Source organism: Diabrotica virgifera, chromosome 1, assembly GCF_917563875.1.
Source record: "Diabrotica virgifera virgifera chromosome 1, PGI_DIABVI_V3a".
NCBI classification, from domain to species: Eukaryota; Metazoa; Arthropoda; class Insecta; order Coleoptera; family Chrysomelidae; genus Diabrotica; species Diabrotica virgifera.
The window spans coordinates 296,180,662-296,199,927 of record NC_065443.1 but is presented as its reverse complement, the minus strand read 5'-3'; the positions used below and the strand labels follow the sequence as shown (position 1 = coordinate 296,199,927).

Below are 19,266 nucleotides of genomic sequence, written 5' to 3'. Positions count from 1 at the left end.
TGTGTACATTTTATATTTTATTTTTCTAACTGTTATGTTTTGAATATCTTGCCTGGTGATTTTTCAAGCCTTTGCTTTTCTTATTTTTACTTTTTATATTTTAATGAATGATTGTACCTCATTTTCTATTGTGTTTATTGTATTTTTACTGTTAATGGGGTTTTCCCGTGGATAAATAAATAAATAAATAAATAAACCTCAGTTTACTGAATAGCCTTGTATACTAATGCAGTTAGTTACTGATGCTTTCACTTTCTTCTAGTGTTATTATTTTGTAAAAAACTCTTGAAAGCTTTTCAAGTTCAAAATTCCCTTTTTCTACTCCATCCATTGGATACATAAAATAAAAACATTAGATAAGACCTCACAAAGGCAAGTTGAGTAATGGAAAATCATAGTATAGATATAGATAATCCACAGCCGAATAATCCTCACACGGATAATCAGGGTTCTACTGTATTAAGAAAACTGTTGACCATTGTTATTTTTTTCAGGTTAGAAATGTTGATCATGCAAAACGAGAACAAGTTCTTACTGCAATTTTGGATCATGTTTTTCCATTCGATCTAATTCCAGTGTCATATTGGGTAGAGGACGACTTTGTCTTTTTTCTTGGTCGAAATTGTGGCTCGGCTATAGAAAAACTATGCAATGGAAATTTAGTTGTGCCCAATCCTAAAAGTACAACACCCGTATGTATCATGTATATGAAAACTATAAACTAGAAGTGGTAGTATAGTAGACTCAGAATTCGGCTAGATAATTTAAACCGAAAATAATAAAATTCATTTTGGCAACAGAGTTTTATGTATGGAAACACTCAATTATAGTCTAAGAGCTAGTGAACCCTCCGACTAACGGTCGTCCTGTAAGGCTAGAAATTTGTCTAGTGATAATTCATAGCACACCAAGGCTAAAAACCATGACCTGGCAGCGGTGCACGTGTATCTACCAGGTGAATCGAAAAGTGCAAATTTAGGGGGTAAAATAAACTTTCTCCTGTAAGGTTTAAATTTAAGTATGTGTTTGAGTAAGTCATTTAGAAGAAATGTTTACAATGACAGGCGATTCTGAAGAGCATAAGACCTTGCCAGGCGAGGGGAAAGATTAGGGGTTTTTCCTAAAATTATTCTTTTTGCATCGAACAAATTTTCTTTAGGTTTTTTGAATCATTCCAAGCAGAAAACGTCTTTAGTGATTTTTCTCTTAAGTTAATAGTTTTTGTTATATAAGCGATTGAAAATTTTGAAAATTGCGAAATCGGCCATTTTTAACCTTAAATCGGACATTTATCTAAAAATTTCAATGTTGCCAAGGTACGTAGATATTCTCTAAACATTCATTGATGAAATCCCGAAGAGTTTTTTGCAATAAAATGTCGAAAACCCCTTTGTTTTTTTAATTGCTAATCAAGCGCGTGCGACACTGTAGTATAAGTGAGGACGTTTGAGTTTGCATAAATTCATTATCTCGAGAATGGGCAAATTTCAAGAAAAATCCTCAGACAGGTCGATTTTTATTTTTGCATTAGGACTTTTTGGCATATATATAATACTAGTGACGTCATCCATCTGGGCGTGATGACGTAATCGATGATTTTTTTAAATAAGAGTAGGGGTTGTGTGATAGCTCATTTGAAAGGTTATTTAATTCTCTATTCATTAATATAAACATTAACATAATTATTTATACAGGGTGTACAAAAAATTTTTTTCTTCTATTTGTCAAATTTAATCAAAATTAATTTAATAAAAAAAAATTTTTTGTACACCCAGTATAAATAATTATGTTAATGTTTATATTAGTGAATATAAAATTCAGTAACCTTTCAAATGAGCTATCACACAACCCCTACTCTTATTTAAAAAAACATCGATTACGTCATCACGCCCAGATGGATGACGTCACTAGTATTATATATATGCCAAAAAGTCCTAATTCAAAAATAAAAATCGACCTGTCTGAGGATTTTCTTGAAATTTGCCCATTCTCGAGATAATGAATTTATGCAAACTCAAACGTCCTCACTTATACTACAGTGTCGCACGCGCTTGATTAGCAATTAAAAAAACAAAGGGGTTTTCGACATTTTATTGCAAAAAACTCTTCGGGATTTCATCAATCAATGTTTAAAGAATATTTACGTACCTTGGCAACATTGAAATTTTTAGATAAATGTCCGATTTAAGGTTAAAAATGGCCGATTTCGCAATTTTCAAAATTTTCAATCGCTTATATAACAAAAACTATTAACTTAAGAGAAAAATCACTAAAAACGTTTTCTGCTTGGAATGATTCAAAAAAGCTAAAAAAAATTTGTTCGACGCTAAAAGAATAATTTTAGGAAAAACCCCTAATCTTTCCCCTCGCCTGGCAAGGTCTTATGCTCTTCAGAATCGCCTGTCATTGTACACATTTCTTCTAAATGACTTACTCAAACACATACTTAAATTTAAACCTTACAGGAGAAAGTTTATTTAACCCCCTAAATTTGCACTTTTCGATTCACCTGGTAGATACACGTGCACCACTGAGAACGGCCAGGTCATGGTTTTTAGCCTTGGTGTGCTATGAATTATCACTAGAAAAATTTCTAGCCTTACAGGACGACCGTTAGTCGGAGGGTTCACTAGCTCTTAGACTATTAGCTCGAAAACCGCTTGTACGATTTTTATAGATTTTGGTAGGTAGGGGTTTTTCTAATGCGGCCGATATTATAGTGCTAATTACATTGTTGTCAGATCTTCCGTTTTTCTGGAAATCTAATGAACTTTCTTATTTCAAATAGAGTACCCTATATATTTTTTGCGTTTTAAAGTCCTTAAGAAATACTGATTATTTTTCATGTTATATTCCCTATACCTAAATGCCATAATTTCGGAGTTATTGCTACATTTATAAAAAAAAAGTTTTAAACAAATTATAAAAATTATTTTTTTTTTTCGGCCCAGGTAGACATTATTTTACGTTCTTTGGATTATTGGGAACAAAAAAGGTCTTTTGTAATAATTTTTCCCTAAAATTAATTGTTTCCGAGTAATAAACAATTCAAAACTGAAAAAAATCGAATAATGACGATTTTCAAGGTTCAAAAACACAAGTAAAAAATATAATTTTTCAAATTTCGAAGTACCTAAATTCAAGCTCAACTCTTCGTCTAATAGATTGCCATAAGACTTTTTTGCTCGTTTTATTCTAAAACATTGCTTTAATTGTTTTAACAACTAAACAACTAAAAAACAATGTTTTAAAATGAAACAAGCTCAAATTACTTATCCGTAGATAATAAAATAAGGCTTGAACTTGAATTTGGGCACTTCGCCGTTTCAAAAATAATATTTTTTATTTGTGTTTTTGGACCTTGAAAATCGTCATTATTCGATTTTTTTCAGTTTTAAATTGTTTATAACTCGGAAACGATTAATTTTAGAGAGAAATTACAAAATATCTTTTTTGTTCCCCATGATCCAAACAACCTAAAATAATGTTTACGCGGGCCGAAAAAATTAATTTTTAAATATGTTTTAAATTTTTTTTTAAATAAATGTAGCAATAACTCCGAAACTGTGGCATTTAGGTATAGGGAATATAACATGAAAAATAATCAGTATTTGTTAAGGACTTTAAAACGCAAAAAATATACCGGGTATTTCATTTAAAATAAGAAAATTCATTAGATTTCCAGAAAAACGGAAGATCTGACAACAATGTAACTAGCACTATAATATCGGCCGCATTAGAAAACCCCTACCTACCAAAATTTATAAAAATCATACAAGCCGTTTTCGAGATAATTGAGTGTTTCCATATATAAAACTCACTCTGTATGTTTTCTATCAGTTTTATGATATCCAGTAATAAATTTTTGTCATATAGTTGGTGTATCACATCTTTTAATTGGATTCTATCAAACGCTTTCTTTAGGTCTATGAAACAGAAAAAGGCTGGTTTGTTATATTCTAATGATTTTTCCGCTATTTGTTTATGTATGAAATTTAATAAAAAAAATTTTCATCCGAAAAGTAGATAGGTGAAGGTCAACGTAGATTCGCATCCTGTACTATTATGTCAGATATAGAGGACGTTTTGATTATATATTAAAACTTACATTTTTGTATTAATTTTTCTATAAAAAAATGATAAATACGTAATAGTTTTTTTATAGTTCAGGTTAAGTATTATGCTGAGATTTGCAACAACATCAGAATATAAAATAGACGTACAAAGGAATCTAAGATTCGTATTGACCAAGAGAAGTAGTCTGTATAGTAGAACTCTGGATTTAACAAAATTCCACGAAGATGAAGGTATGTTTTTTTTATACAGTAACTGCCACCCTACTAGATACATAGGAACATTGAGCTATTACAGTCCTGGACCCTTCACTTGTTGCAATGTTTATTTTTGAAGTTATACTGCTTTAGGCGCGATTGAGAGTAAAATTTTTCATAAATCTGCGCGCATGCGCACACAGACAGTATGACGTTTGGTTGCTACTCTTTCAAATTATGTATCAGCGCAAATAAGCCATTAAAATAATATATTAGTGTTTTTTAATAAATGTATTATTTATTATAATTTTGTGTCTTTGGATTTGTCTTCCTTGGGCGTAAAATAATAAAACATCTATTTTTATATTTCACTTGTCACCGTGATGTGTAATTATGTATATCTGAAACGTCAGTAACATGCGCCTTGATGGCCTGGTTGGTAGAGCATTGGACCAGAGATCGAGAAATCGCGAGATTGCGGGTTCAAATCCCGGATGATTCATACTTTTTTCTTTTTTTTTTTTAATATTTGGTTTTGTTAAGTTTTAGTTAATTTTTGGTAATTATTGTTAATTTTTTGTATTGTAACTGTTAAGTGTATTTATTTCGTTGAAATTATATAATAGAAGTATAACTTCTTACGTGCGTACAAAGTACACACACATTCTTTTTTATGTCTAGTGACGTTTAGAACCTAAGAAAATGTATAGAGACTTAATATAAGATCAAACAGTAGCGATCAACAGGTAGCAACAAACGCGTTCCAAGATTCCGGCTATAATTTTGAATATTTTGTCGAGATATTTGGCACACATATTCGTAATATAATAAAGAATGGCGGTACAGAGCCCAATTTCAGAAATATGTTAGTATGTGGAAATTACTCTATAACTAAATAAAATATTGAAAAAAGGAGCCTGTACCGCCATTAAGAAAAACAAAAAAATACACTTTCTTCAAATATACTTTTTTATCCCGTGCCTAGATTTTGTGTCACATTGGAACTACTAAAAGTCGATTTTTTTATAACAAGAAATCGAACGTCACTGACTTGGCAACATTTCGCGCCTATGTGTATAAAAATTATTGTTTTTAATAGTATAAACGCATTGACATAGATATTAAGCCTAGTCGGCATAGTCGCCAAAAAAGCGTAACGCGGAAACAGTCGATCGGTGGTCTATTAACCAATGGACATCCTAAGTCTTGACGTCACAAAATTGGGAGGAGCTTATATTTGACTCCAAACAATTTGTTAGGTTAAACACTCATAAGTCGTAAGGTTAAACACTCATAAGGAATTTTCAATTTATTGTTTACGTGGTTTGTGTCATGATACTATAAATAACATGTATCATGTTATTTATAGTATCATGGTTTGTGTGACAAAATAAGACTTTTCATTTAGGTATTTAGTTAAAGAAACGTGTCAATTAAGAGATTTTTATTCGTTTTTGGCCAGGTTAGTTAATTTAATGCAATGATTAGAACGTAAACAGTTTTGAGGTTATGTTTATTTTCAACCACTAAGGAATAAAAACCACCTGAGCAAAAACGAATAAAAATCGCTTAATTAACACGTTTCTTTAACGAAATACTTAAATAAAGTCTTATTTTGCCACACAAAGCACGTAAATAAAAAATTCCTTATGACCATTTAACGTTACAAACAAGATTGTTTGGAGTCAATATAAGCTCCTCCCAATTTTGTGACATTTGTGACGTCAGACTTAGGGTGTCCATTATTATATCTTTTAACCAAGCGAGCCCGCGCATGTGACTGACAAAGATGGCTAGACCACTCAATCCTATGTCGACGTTACACCCCGATGCATTGAGTGGCATATCCCTAAGGTTTGTTCCAACTCGATACAAAACCGTTCTTGAATCGTTATGCGCATGCGCAATAACGAATAATTATGCGCAGTAACACATTTTTCGTTACTGCGCATACTCGTAACCGTTCAAGAACGGTTTTGTATCGAGTTGGAACAAACCTATTGCCAACTCTATCCTCTTTACATGTCTCTGTATAAACGTCACTGTCAGTGTCGAATTACCGACGCACTGTTGCCTCACTTTTGAAAGTTCGCAGAACTTTCGCAATCTTGGACCGCCTTTGTTGCTACCTGTTGATCGCTACTGTGTGCTCTTTAAGGTGATACAGTAGCGATCAACAGGTGGCCAAAACGCGTTCCAAGATTGCGGCTGTAATTTTGAATATTTTTTCGAGATATTTGGCACACGTATTCGTAATATAATAAAGAATGGCGGTACAGAGCCCAATTTGAAAAATATATTAATATGTGGAAATTACTCTGTAATTAAATACAATATTAAAAAAACGAGCCTGTACCGCCATTAAGAAGAACAAAAAAATACACTTTCTTCAAATAAACTTTTTTATCCGATGCCTGGATTTTGTGTCATTTTGGAACTACTAATGAAATAAAAAATTTTAGTAGTTCCAAAATGACACAAAATCTAGGCATCGGATAAAAAAGTTTATTTGAAGAAAGTGTATTTTTTTGTTCTTCTTAATGGCGGTACAGGCTCGTTTTTTTAATATTGTATTTAATTACAGAGTAATTTCCACATATTAATATATTTTTCAAATTGGGCTCTGTACCGCCATTCTTTATTATACTACGAATACGTGTGTCAAATATCTCGAAAAAATATTCAAAATTACAGCCGCAATCTTGGAACGCGTTTTCGCTACCTGTTGATCGCTACTGTCTCCTCTTAATAGATCAGCTGTATTTGACGTTTATAGTAGTCATTTTGTTAAAGTTGTAAAAGTTTTAAAGTAGTGGAATATTCTTGGTGTTTAAAAAAGTTATTTTAAAGGAGAGTAACAATACTATTAATTCATGTGTATTTTTTCTATGGAAAAACAATTATTTTGAATAGTTTCTTGACAGTAACATGATAGGGATGAAAGTCATATCTGAGAACGGACCGGATTAGCCCATAAGCATAGCAATTAGGTACCTACCCATTTTTGAAGGTGCTCAAAACGAAAATGAGGTTTATATTGAATTTTATGTGAGGACTGACTGGCGTAATAGACTTGGGAAGGTCGAGGCTCTTTCATAGGGCTGTAGTACCATTGATGATAATGATGATTGAATTGTATGTGGGGGAACATTGTCAAAATCGCAATTTTAACCTAAAAATAAAAAAAAATAAATCACTTTTTTTGCGTTTATCTCGCTACAACTCTGTTCAATTTTAATATTTTTTTCTGAAATTTTTAGAGTATATAGCTCTAACATTTCTGAAGACAACGGTACCTGCTTTAAGCTTTAATTCTTATTCTGATAAAGGTTATAAATTTTTCAAAGGAAAAGGTGCGGATTTGTGCATTGCAAAGTTTAATCGCAAAAGTTGAGTGACGAAATTTAAAATTTAGCCTTTGAATCACGTTTATGTTAAAATAGAGAGTACAATTTTAGATCAAAATGTTTTATAGAAAAAAAATAGTGCACTTTTATTGTCGAAATTAGAGATCCCCAATATAACGGTTATTTTTTGAGATACTGACCATGGGTGGTGAATGGCTAATTTTGGTCTTAGCTTCTGTTTTTGACGGTGCTGAAAACGAAAATGAAATTTGTTTTAAATTTTAGGTGGGGGAATATTGTCAAAATCGCAATTTTACCATAAAAATAAAAAAAAGTGAAATCACGTTTTTTTTGCGTTTAACTCGCCACAACTCTGGTCGATTTTAATATTTTTGTCTAAGGTTTGTACACTATATGTTGCTCACTTTTTTGAAGACAACGTATGTTTTAAGATTTTAGTCTTATTCTTGTAAAAGTTATGAATTTTTTAAAGTACAAGGTGCAGATTCGTGAATTGCAAAGTTTAATCGCAAAAGTTAAAAGGCAAAGTTAAAAATTTATCTTATGTATCACGTTTATGTTAAAACATAGTGTACAAAGAAGTTTTCTGGAAAGTTTTAGTTACAAATGTTGAATAGAAAAAAAATGGCGCAACTTTTAATATAGACGTTATACATCCCCAAAATAACGCTTATTTTTCGAGATAGTGACCATGAACATTGAAAAAAATGAAAAAAAGTGAAGTCACGAATTTTTACGTTTAACTCGCTACAACTCTGTTCCATTTTAATATTTTTTTCTATAATTTCTGCGGCATATATTTCTTACCTTTGTGAAGACTATGAAAGTAACTGTAGTCTTTCAGTCTTTTTTTATAAAAGTTATGAATTTTTAAAAATAAAAGATACAGATTCGTGACAATCGAATTAAGTGACAAAATTTAAAATTTATCTATTTGATTAGGTTTATGTTAAACCATAGAGTTTAGAGAAGTTTTATGGGGAGTTTTAGGTCTAGATGTGTTATAGAAAAAATATGGTGCAACTTTTATAACGTAAACGTTGCACAATTTGTTTTCTATAAAACATTTTGATCCAAAACTTTCCAGAAAACTTCTTTGTACTTATGTTTTGTTTTTGAATTTGATTTATAATCTATATTTCAAATTTTGTCGGTCAAATTTTGCGATTAAACTTTGCAATTCACGAATCTGCACCTTGTACTTTAAAAGATTCATAATTTTTAGTAGAATAAGACTAAAAGCTTAAAGCAGAAACCATTGTCTTCAAAAAAGTGAGCGATATATAGTGTACAAACTTTAGAAAAAAATATTAAACCGGACCAGAGTTGTAGCTAGAGCTAAACGCAAAAAAACGTGATTTTTTTTTGAAGTTATACTTCTTTACGGGCGTAATGACGGTGAAATTTTATATGGGAAAACCTAGCGACCGGGCGCATGCGCATTATAACTTTGTTCTGATTGGATGTTCAAATGACATGACAAAAATTATCCAATATGGCAGCTGTGGCACAGCTGTGGGACTGTGTATGGTTTGGTTATAATGTATGCTTGTTGTGTTTTAAAATTTGTAGGAAGAGAAACAACAAACAAAAAGTTAGTTAATGGTTATACTGCCTTTTTAAATAGTTTTCATATTATATTTTTGGACTTATTTACATAGAAGAGATGATTGTTGCATGCCAATGTGAAAGCTCATCAAACTGTGCCTAGTATGAGTGCCGCAGATCTCGCTTATTCAAAGCTAAAGAATTTTTCACTGGTAAGTGTTTTATAAATAGTTGATCAAATTTTGTTATGATATTTGAACATAGCCACTTTGCACGACGCAAGTGATTGCGAAATTTATTAGTCGTTATACGGGCTCCGATACCTACCTTGAACCTACCAAAATACATAAGTAGTATGTAATACTTTTATTTACATAATTTGATTACCATCAAAATTTGTATCAATATTCACCTAATATATTGTCTTCTTACTCTATGTTTTGTTGTATTTTTTCAATTCTAAATCATTTCAATTCAAAATCAAAATAATGTGATTTACATAAGTTAAAAATGTCAAAAGGTTAATCTGTTTAGTTAGACGATCTTCGCACATAATGACAAGCTGTCTCTGTGGCGAAGTTTTAATGCGGGTGAATGCCAATACAACGCAAATACCAGCCGCGTGGTAAGTTGGTTCGAATCCCAATAGAAACTTTTATTTTTTTATTTTTTTTTATACATTTTATGATTGTAAGTATATTTATTATATAATTTTATTTTCAGAAAATACGTATTTAGTTAAAAATTTTTCCGACAATTAATGTTCAGAAATCATTTGTGGCATTTTTAATGTGTTTTTTGGCACTGTTTTAATAAAAATGTTTGAGAAGTAGTAAGTATAAATTAATTTAATATTTAAATAAAATATAAATAAAAAGTATATTAATTTCGTTTATAATCATATAATCATATAATACAAGTATAACTTCTTACGTGCGTACAAAGTACACACACATTCTTTTTTATTTTTAGGGTACAATTGCAATTTTAACAATATTCCCCCACCTAAAATTTAAAATAAATTTCATTTTCGTTTTCATCACGGTCAAAAACATAATCTAAGACCAATTAGCCATTCTAACACAAATCCGCACCTTTTCCATTGAAAAATTCATAACCTTTATCAGGATAAAAATAAAAGCTTGAAACAGGTACCGTTGCCTTCAGAAATGTTAGGGCTATATACTGTAAAAATTTTAGAAAAAAATATTAAAATCGAACAGAGTTGTAGCGAGATAAACGCAAAAAAACGTGATTTCATTTTTTTTTATTTTTAGGTTAAAATTGCGATTTTGACAATGTTCCCCCACATAAAATTCAAAATAAACTTCATTTTCGTTTTCAGCACCCTCGAAAATATAAAGTATGAATAAAATTAGCCATTCACCCCTCCGTGGTCAGTATCTCGAAAACTAAGCGCTTTTTTGAGGGTGTCCCGCTCGTGTATGTATCTAGTAGCGTGGTGCTAATTTTATACTACACCCATTTGTAAAAAAACAAATGTTGAAATGAAATATTTTGTGGGACTGCTCTCCACTGCATTTAACCCATTCACTGCCTATTTAAAGCTGCGTTGACATGGGTCAAGGGAATTGATCAACTCACTTGAATTCAAGTGAGTTGAACGCTCAAAAAGGTTTACATGTTTCAATTGACTTGAAGGCATTTCAGTAAAAAAAAATGGCGCCAACAGAGATTCATCGTGGTATTTTAAATGCAGTCCTATTAATTCTACTGAGTTGCTAAAAGTAAAACTGTGCGGCGCAAAACAAGATTCTGGTGTAGAGAATGGATTAAACGTAGAAGTGAACTAGGGGCATCGGCAAGGTTATTACAAGAACTAAGAGATAAAGAAGCAGAAGATTATAAAAATTTTCTGAGAAAGACTGAGGAGCAATTAAACTTTTTATTAGAAAGAGTAACACCAAAGCTCTGAAAAACTAACACTTTTTATTCGATTTTTAACATCCACCGTAGTCATGGAAATTCCGTTTTCACGCATTTCGTCATAGTCCAGAAAGCCACTGCGTATCCGCTAGGAAAAATATTCCGATTCGGATTTTTTGCACAATCTTAATCAAAAAGGACCCCTTTTAACAAATTTGCATGTTGCCAGGACCAAAAGTGGGTCAAAAATTTTTTAAACGTTTTTTTTTGTTTTTTCCTCAAATTATTTTTTTTGCATGGGACAAACTTTTTTTTGGTTTTTTTGGATCATTCCAAACAGAAAAGGTCTTTAGTGACTTTTCTCTAAAGTTGATAGTTTTTGACATTAAAGCGATTAAAAATTGAAAAATTGCGAAATCGGCCATTTTTAACCTTCAAAAACTAAAACTATGTGTAAAACTTAAAATTTGAATGTTGCCAAGGTAGGTAGATATTCTTTAAACATTGATTGATGAAATCCCGAAGAGTTTTTTGCAATACAGTATTCAAAACTCCTTTGTTTTTTAATTTCTAATCACGCGTGCGCGACACTATTTTCCACCGATGCATGTGCATACAGTATGGTGCAGATGAAAGGAATAAATTCGTTATTTCGTAAACCGGCGACTTTAAGGAAAAAACCCGAAACAGGTCGATTTTTATTTTTAAGTTATGATATTGTGGCATATATGGTATACTAGTGACGTCATCCGTCTGGGCGTGATGACGTAATCGATGATTTTTTTAAATGAGAATAGGTGCCGTGTGATAGCTCATTTGAAAGGTTCTTTAATTCTCTATTCAGGAATGTAAACATTTACATAATTATTTATACAGGGTGTCCAAAAAATTTTTATTAAATTAAATTATTTGACAAAAAAAGAAGTAGAAGAACACCCTGTATAAATAAATATATAAATGTTTATATTACTAAATAGAGAATTGAAGAACCTTTCAAATGAGTTAGCACACGACCCCTATTCACATTTAAAAAAATCATCGATTACGCCCAGATGGATGACGTCACTAGTAAACCATATACGCCACAATATCATAACTTAAAAATAAAAATCGACCTGTTTCGGGATTTTTCCTTAAAGTCGCCGGTTTACGAAATAACGAATTTATTCCTTTCATTTGCTGTCGGTGGAAAATAGTGTCGCGCACGCTTGATTAGCAATTAAAAAACAAAGGAGTTTTGAATAGTGTATTGCAAAATACTCTTCGGGATTTCATTAATCGATGTTTAAAGATATCTACCTACCTTGGCAACATTCAAATTTTCAGTCTTTCACAAAGTTTTTGAGGGTTAAAAATGGCCAATTTCGCAATTTTTCAATTTTTAATCGCTTATATGTCAAAAACTATCAACTTTAAATAAATGTCACTAAAGACCTTTTCTGTTTGGAATGATCCAAAAAACCCAAAAAAACTTTGTTCCATGCAAAAAAAAATAATTTTAGGAAAAAAACAAAAAAAAAACGTTTAAAAATTTTTGATCCACTTTTGGTCCTGGCAACATGCAAATTTGTTAAAAGGGGTCCTTTTTGAGTAATATTGTGCAAAAAATCCGAATCGGAATATTTTTCCTAGCGGATGCGCAGTGGCTTTCTGGACTATCACTAATTTTCATGAGAGCATTTGCCAGCAATTCTCGATTTCTATATTCTAAACTTTTTATATTCCACAAACATGTATATTTTTTATAAGCTACAACAAATTTCAACGATCTTTCCTCCGACCATCTAGTTCTGGCCATCTTGAATTTGTCGACTTGAACGAAAAGTTGAAACGTGTTCAACTGACGGTTCTTTCAAGAGAAATGAATCAACTCAGATGAATTGGTGGTTTAGACGTTCAAAAAGCGTTCAATTCACTTGATTTCAAGTGAGTTGATTAAGTCAGTTGACTAATGTCAACGCAGCTTAAGAGAATTGAATTCGGCTAGGAGCCATTCTGTTAAACGGAACCTGACCACAGTATAAAGAGAGACAGTAGAACCACTCTCCGAAAAATTGGAAGTAAAATCTTTAATCGCGCATGGCGACCGCGAAATGTTCCCAGTCGCTTTTTCTCCACTCTCGCATTGCTAGTCGCGTAGAAACGTACGGGTTTCAACAGGGAAAACCCGCATCCACCACTGGTGAATTACCAACTGCGTACTGCTGGTATTACTTCTTGAGATGGTCGTTCTTGAAAGTGCCGACATAGAAGTGGTTTTACTGTCCCTCTTTATACTGTGACCTGACTGAAGTAGACATATTAGTCTATGGCACGTGATCGGCACCTTGCTGAAGTAACCATGTCACGCGCTGGCGCGTGATGGCAGCGAATGGGTTAAAACTAGTTGTACTTACTGTATTTTTAGATCTCATAGAATTTACTCCTCTATTTCAACCGAAGATTCTGTATTTTGTACTACGCATAGCAAAACAGCTGTCTGTACCTATGGAGTCATATATACTGAGGAAAAATAGAATCAAAGTACTGGATCCTTTGAAAATTTTATCCTCTTCACCAAATAGTGTCAAAAGCATTGATCTTAGCAATAATTTGGTAAGTGTGAAATTATTACAAAACAAATAATTTTAACAATTAAAACGGTATGGTTCCCGGGAATTGGCTGTATACCATATAGTTAAGTTAATGTAGTTAATACTAATTTGACATTGGTGAAAGGTAGATGTATCAGTTTTATTGGCTGAATACCTTTCATTGGCCATATACTTAGAGTTACCATAATTTATTAAGGCCAAATCCAGACAGGGATAGTCCAAGGGGTTGTAGAAAATGTAAAATGTGAATTTGACTGTGTTGCTACCTCTGCAATGTACCCACATATGTATATGCGAAATGCTTAGTTTGTACTGGGCCCAGGGATAGGATGTTCTTCATCTGTTCTTTCGTACTTTTCAGAAGACATAATTTTTCTCAAAAGTGGCTTGTCATTTTTTGTTTTGTCATGGAATTTGGAACATGGCATTACAGAATTTGCTTTAATAGTGAGAAGCTCCTTTACAACAGGCAGAGATAATCTTCCTCTTTCAGCCGTCCATATAAAATTCATCACAGAAAAGATACGTTCAGTAGGAGCCGAAGTACCAGGCAGACAAAAGATGAATTCTCCTATTTTAAAAATATTCGTAAAGGAAACGTCGCTTTTAGAAAATGCTTCGCCATTTGTCATGAGTGTTTGGGGTTTCTTCTTTAAGTAGTAAAGTCCAACTTGGAGAAGTGACGAGCGCTCGTCAAATAATTCATCCACATCGACAGAATTCGGTACAACGCTGACTATAGTTAAAGCGCTCTCTTCCATCTCTTTCCAGGTAGGATCACCTTGTAGCCTTAACCATTTGATTTAGCGCAGAATGAAATTTCCCACCGTTGGGCCAAGTCAAGTGTTTTCCATTTTTTTAGTAAAGAAAAAAATCCGGGCATTTCTCATATCCGGACGCCAATCCGGACATGTCTTTCAAATCCGGAGTGTAACCCTGCATATACTTGTCATTGGCTGAAGACTATTATTCATCGTTGGTGAAACCGGCCATAAGTAATTTAGTTTACTATGTGTGGTATACTCCGTCCCAATCCCTTTTTTCAGTGCGTCACAGATTATCGTATTGGGACCGTGCAAGTTCGGAAAAGCGACGACACCTGATTTCATAGCCCGGCGACTTTTTTCGCACTTTCAATTATATTGGCCAATCATATTGGACCTGGTTGCTGGATAATTGTCAAGGCCGTAGCCCAAAAAAAATTATAAGAAGAAAAAGTAAAATAAAAAAAAAATAAAAATGTATACAATTTTTTTGCCAGATAACGCTAGTCACCAAATCCATACACGTCAGTTGTAATGTGGGGATAAGCTTTCATGGTTGGTTACTTCGAGTAAGGAGCAGCAGGCCTACGCCTCTCCGAAGATGACTCCAATAAGAGTCTAAAATCGTCGGTTCAGAGTGCTGGACTGCGCTCCGTATTCTAAGTGAAAAATAAGATTGTTTTGCCTTCGCATTGCAACTGAATAAAAATGGTATACATTTTTATTTTTATTTTATATTAGTATTACTCCTATAGAGTAACTAGGTCCATTTTCCGTTGGAACTTTACCAAGTTGCAGACGGGGGTTGTGAATTGCATAGTGTAGAATTCCTTCCCTTTTGTCTTCACTGCAGCATCCATCTGGCTTGCATATTGTAGAAGCCTTGGAGGTGTCACCAGGGAAATGGACCAATAAGTTTTCATTTTAAAAATATTTTAGTAATATTTTTAATATTTTTCAATATTATTAATGTTGCTATTAGTATTGAAAACTTTACCTTTTACCTTTAGAAAAAGTAAGATTTAGGTTATGTTATTAAAAGGTAACAATTGTATGTAGTAAATAAAATTAATTATTAAAATGCAGTACTGCAAGCAAAATACAATAATTATGTACCTAATTAAATATACTTTTATATAATAATTGCATATCATATCAATATTGTGAGCAACATATAATTTTTCTTCTTCAATGACAGTAGGTATGAAATATACGTCAATTTGACAATTTCAATTTGATAATATGAATTATTTAAGAAAGTTGCAAGATTTCTCGGCTATTCGCGCACGATCGTTTCTCGTATCCCCTCCTAGTACTTGCACACCGCGAATAGGGCTTTTCATCGATTGTCATTTGTTTCGGGCTTCTGTCATATGTTGTATAATCTGTGTATAATATTAATATACACGGATTATACGACATATGGCAGAAGCTCGAAACAAATGACTGTGAATGAAAAGCCCTATTCTCTCTAACGCATTACAGTTAAAAGTGTCAGAAAAAAACGTACCTCTGTGATTATTATACATTGAACTTAGAAAATTATGTATTCCTTGACGGGTATTTGCATATTAAAACGGATTTTTACTTATAGATGTATAATTAGTTGACGATGACAATACTCTAAATAGATAGATAACCAATCAATGAGGCGAGTAATATAATTTGACACAAAAATAATCGACCATATGGTAAAATGACAATTGTAATTTCTAGGTTAGAAATTTGTCAACTACGTAAATATAAATATTGTAATAATAAATTTATGTAAATATAAATGTACATATAGTCTGTTCGTTAAACTCAGACGCAACTTTCTAGGTATTTTAGTCGGTAATTTTCCCAATTTTAGTAAAATTGGTAAAAAATAATTACTAAATAGTTAATCATCACTAAATAGTTAGTAATTTTGCCAATTTTTGCAAAATTGTCAAAAAACAAAACAATTATCGACTAAAATATCTAGCCAGTTGCGTCTGAGTTTAGCGAACCGACTATATTTATTTAATTTTATATTAAACTATTTTAAATATTAATATTCTGGCAAATATTTGTATAAATATTGATGTTTATATAAATATAAATATTCTGACAACTGTCAGTGTCAGATTTAACTAAAATGTCATGTAATGATTTGCGACATTCTTAAAATCATATATGACGTCAAAATTAATGACGCACGAAAAAAAGGGTTTGGGACGGAGTATACAACATACATTTCCTGTAATAAAAATGATACCAAGTTAACTTTATATTTATCTTATAATCTTATACCTAACTATTCACACCTACACCCAATACCGTCACTATAGAAAAATAACCATATTTATCTTCTTTTTTGGTTAATCATGTCGGTATTTGACGGTAATCCATAAATATTAAATTATACTAATGCGTTGCTAACGAGTTCTAAAACAACTCTTTTTTATATAAGTGCAGACTAAAAATCTAAACAACCAAAGATGGTAAAGCTGTAGGGCCTGACCAGTTTTATGTAGAATTCCTAAAACTTATGGATGAACAAGGAATAAAATGGATAACAACTGTATTCAACAAAATATACGTAACTGGAAAAATACCTCAAAGCTGGTTAAAGTCGACCTTCGTAACTTTAACCAAAAAAGTAAATGCCAAAACATGTGAAGACTACAGAACAATTAGCCTAATGAGCCACTTAATCAAAACGTTTCTGAAAGTGATACATGGCAGAACATATAAAAAATGCGAAGAACAGGTATCATGGACGCAGTTTGGATTCCGCGATGCCTTAGGCACCCGAGAGGCTCTATTCGCTGTGCAAGTGCTTATTTGGGATGTTGACTGTGACGTGTATATTTGTTTTATCGACTACAAAAAGGCGTTTGATAGAGTAAAACATGATAAACTCATAAACATCTTGAAAGAAGCGGGAGTAGATGATAGAGACTTGAGAATCATATATAATTTGTATTACAACCAAACTGCCAATATTAAAGTGGATGATCAATTGACAGAGGCAGTCTCCATAGATAGAGGAGTGAGGCAAGGATGCATCCTGTCCCCGGTGCTGTTTAATATATACTCTGAATGTATATTCGAGCAAGCGCTGGGAGAACTACAGGAAGGCGTATTAGTCAATGGAGTGCGTCTGAACAACATTAGATATGCCGACGACGCTGTAGTTTTTGCAGACAGTCTAGATGGTTTGCAAAGAATAATGTCGCGCATATCAGATATAAGTAGAGAATACGGGCTTGATCTCAATACGAAAAAAAAAACAAAGTACATGGTAGTCAGTAAGCGCGAAATATTAAATACACAGCTTTTGGTTAACCAACAACTAATTGACAGGGTCGACAGCTACACATACCTTGGTACCAACATAAACAGCCAGTGGGACCACTCAAGTGAAATAAAACAACGCATAGGAAGTCTCTTTTCAGAAGCCACGATTTACCTCTTGCTACCAAAATATCTATCATCAGATGCTATGTATTTTCTACGTTATTATATGGAGTAGAGGCCTGGACACTTTCCGAGGCTTTTTTAAAAAAACTCGAGGCATTCGAGATGTGGTGTTACAGGCGCATTTTGAGAATTTCGTGGGTGGATCGTGTGACTAATGTTGAGGTTCTACGTAGAATAGGCAAGGAATGCGGGATTATTAACACAATCAAAAAGCGCAAACTAGAATATCTTGGCCATGTTATGAGGAATGAACAGAGATATGGCTTGTTGCAACTCATTCTTCAAGGCAAGATATTTGGAAATAGAGGACCTGGGAGAAGAAGAATATCTTGGTTTCAAAACCTGAGAAAGTGGTTTAATACATCGACAACCGGACTATTCAGAATAGCAGCAAGCAAAGTTAGGATAGCCATGCTGATCGCCAACATCAGGAACGGATAGGCACCTTAAGAAGAAGAAGAAAAATCTAAAAATGAAAGGAATACGGCAGAAACAAAAAAATCGCCGATATAACTTAATTAACCTAGGCATTTTAAATGCCATTAGTGTCAAAATTTCATAAACGTAAATAGTGTCAAAATTTTATAATTTACTGGAGTAAATTTGCCTATGGTTGGATTAATTACAAACAAGCGTTACGGCGCGGTAAATTTGAATTGTTCTTCCTATTTAAAAAACAAGGTATAATATGGTAGAATTAAGAAACTCAAGAAATATTTTCAGAAGTGATATTATGGATGTTATATGAAATAGGGAACTTGCATAAATTTTTAAATATTAAAATAATATTAAAAAACATAAGGTAACATGATCTTAAAACGCTTGCATGCCAAAAAAAACAAATATTTTTAACCCGTACGCTAATTACGACGTTTTGAAAATGCTATAAAATTCAAATATCTTAGGAGGCTCTTGAACGTCCTTCTATTCGTCTGACGTCAGAGACCACGGTCAACCGGGCTAGCTAGCAGTCGGAAACAACGCGATTAGGTATTACGGGTATATTACATTTTAATCGTATTTAAATGGAAATTACCAGCTATTATTTGTATTCTTGCATAGTTCTACAATCAGTTTATTTACTTTAAAGTGAAATTTATAAATCTTTAGAAATTACTAATGTGTTTATAACGTATAAGTACTATTACTCACGAGGGGTTTTCAAAAGAAAGCGATTAAGTACAATAGTACATTTTAATCGTCTTTAATTGAAAATTCCTAGTATTTCGATCGTATTTTCCTTGTATTTCGATCACAAAATCATTGAGTAGATATACAAAAAAATCAATTTAAAATTACTTTCCCGATATTACTCCTGACTGTAAATTTATGAGTGCACAAACAATGTTTGTTATATTATCTGTATGTGATATCAATTTGCTATCAA

At 32.5% G+C, this 19,266-nt stretch overlaps 1 protein-coding gene across 3 annotated transcripts in view; it reads left to right on the top strand.

Moving 5' to 3' along the window:
* Positions 1 to 19,266, top strand: part of LOC126885607 (nuclear RNA export factor 2-like) — an 81,678-nt gene that overhangs the window by 29,359 nt on the left and 33,053 nt on the right. For 2 of the 3 annotated variants that reach the window (XM_050652224.1, XM_050652211.1), the window contains exons 2-4: positions 495 to 692; positions 4,166 to 4,307; positions 13,482 to 13,669. In XM_050652224.1, the coding sequence (XP_050508181.1) occupies positions 495 to 692; positions 4,166 to 4,307; positions 13,482 to 13,669 (528 nt within the window). The remainder of the gene's footprint in view (positions 1 to 494; positions 693 to 4,165; positions 4,308 to 13,481; positions 13,670 to 19,266) is intronic. The other variant, XM_050652217.1, reaches the window with a different exon arrangement.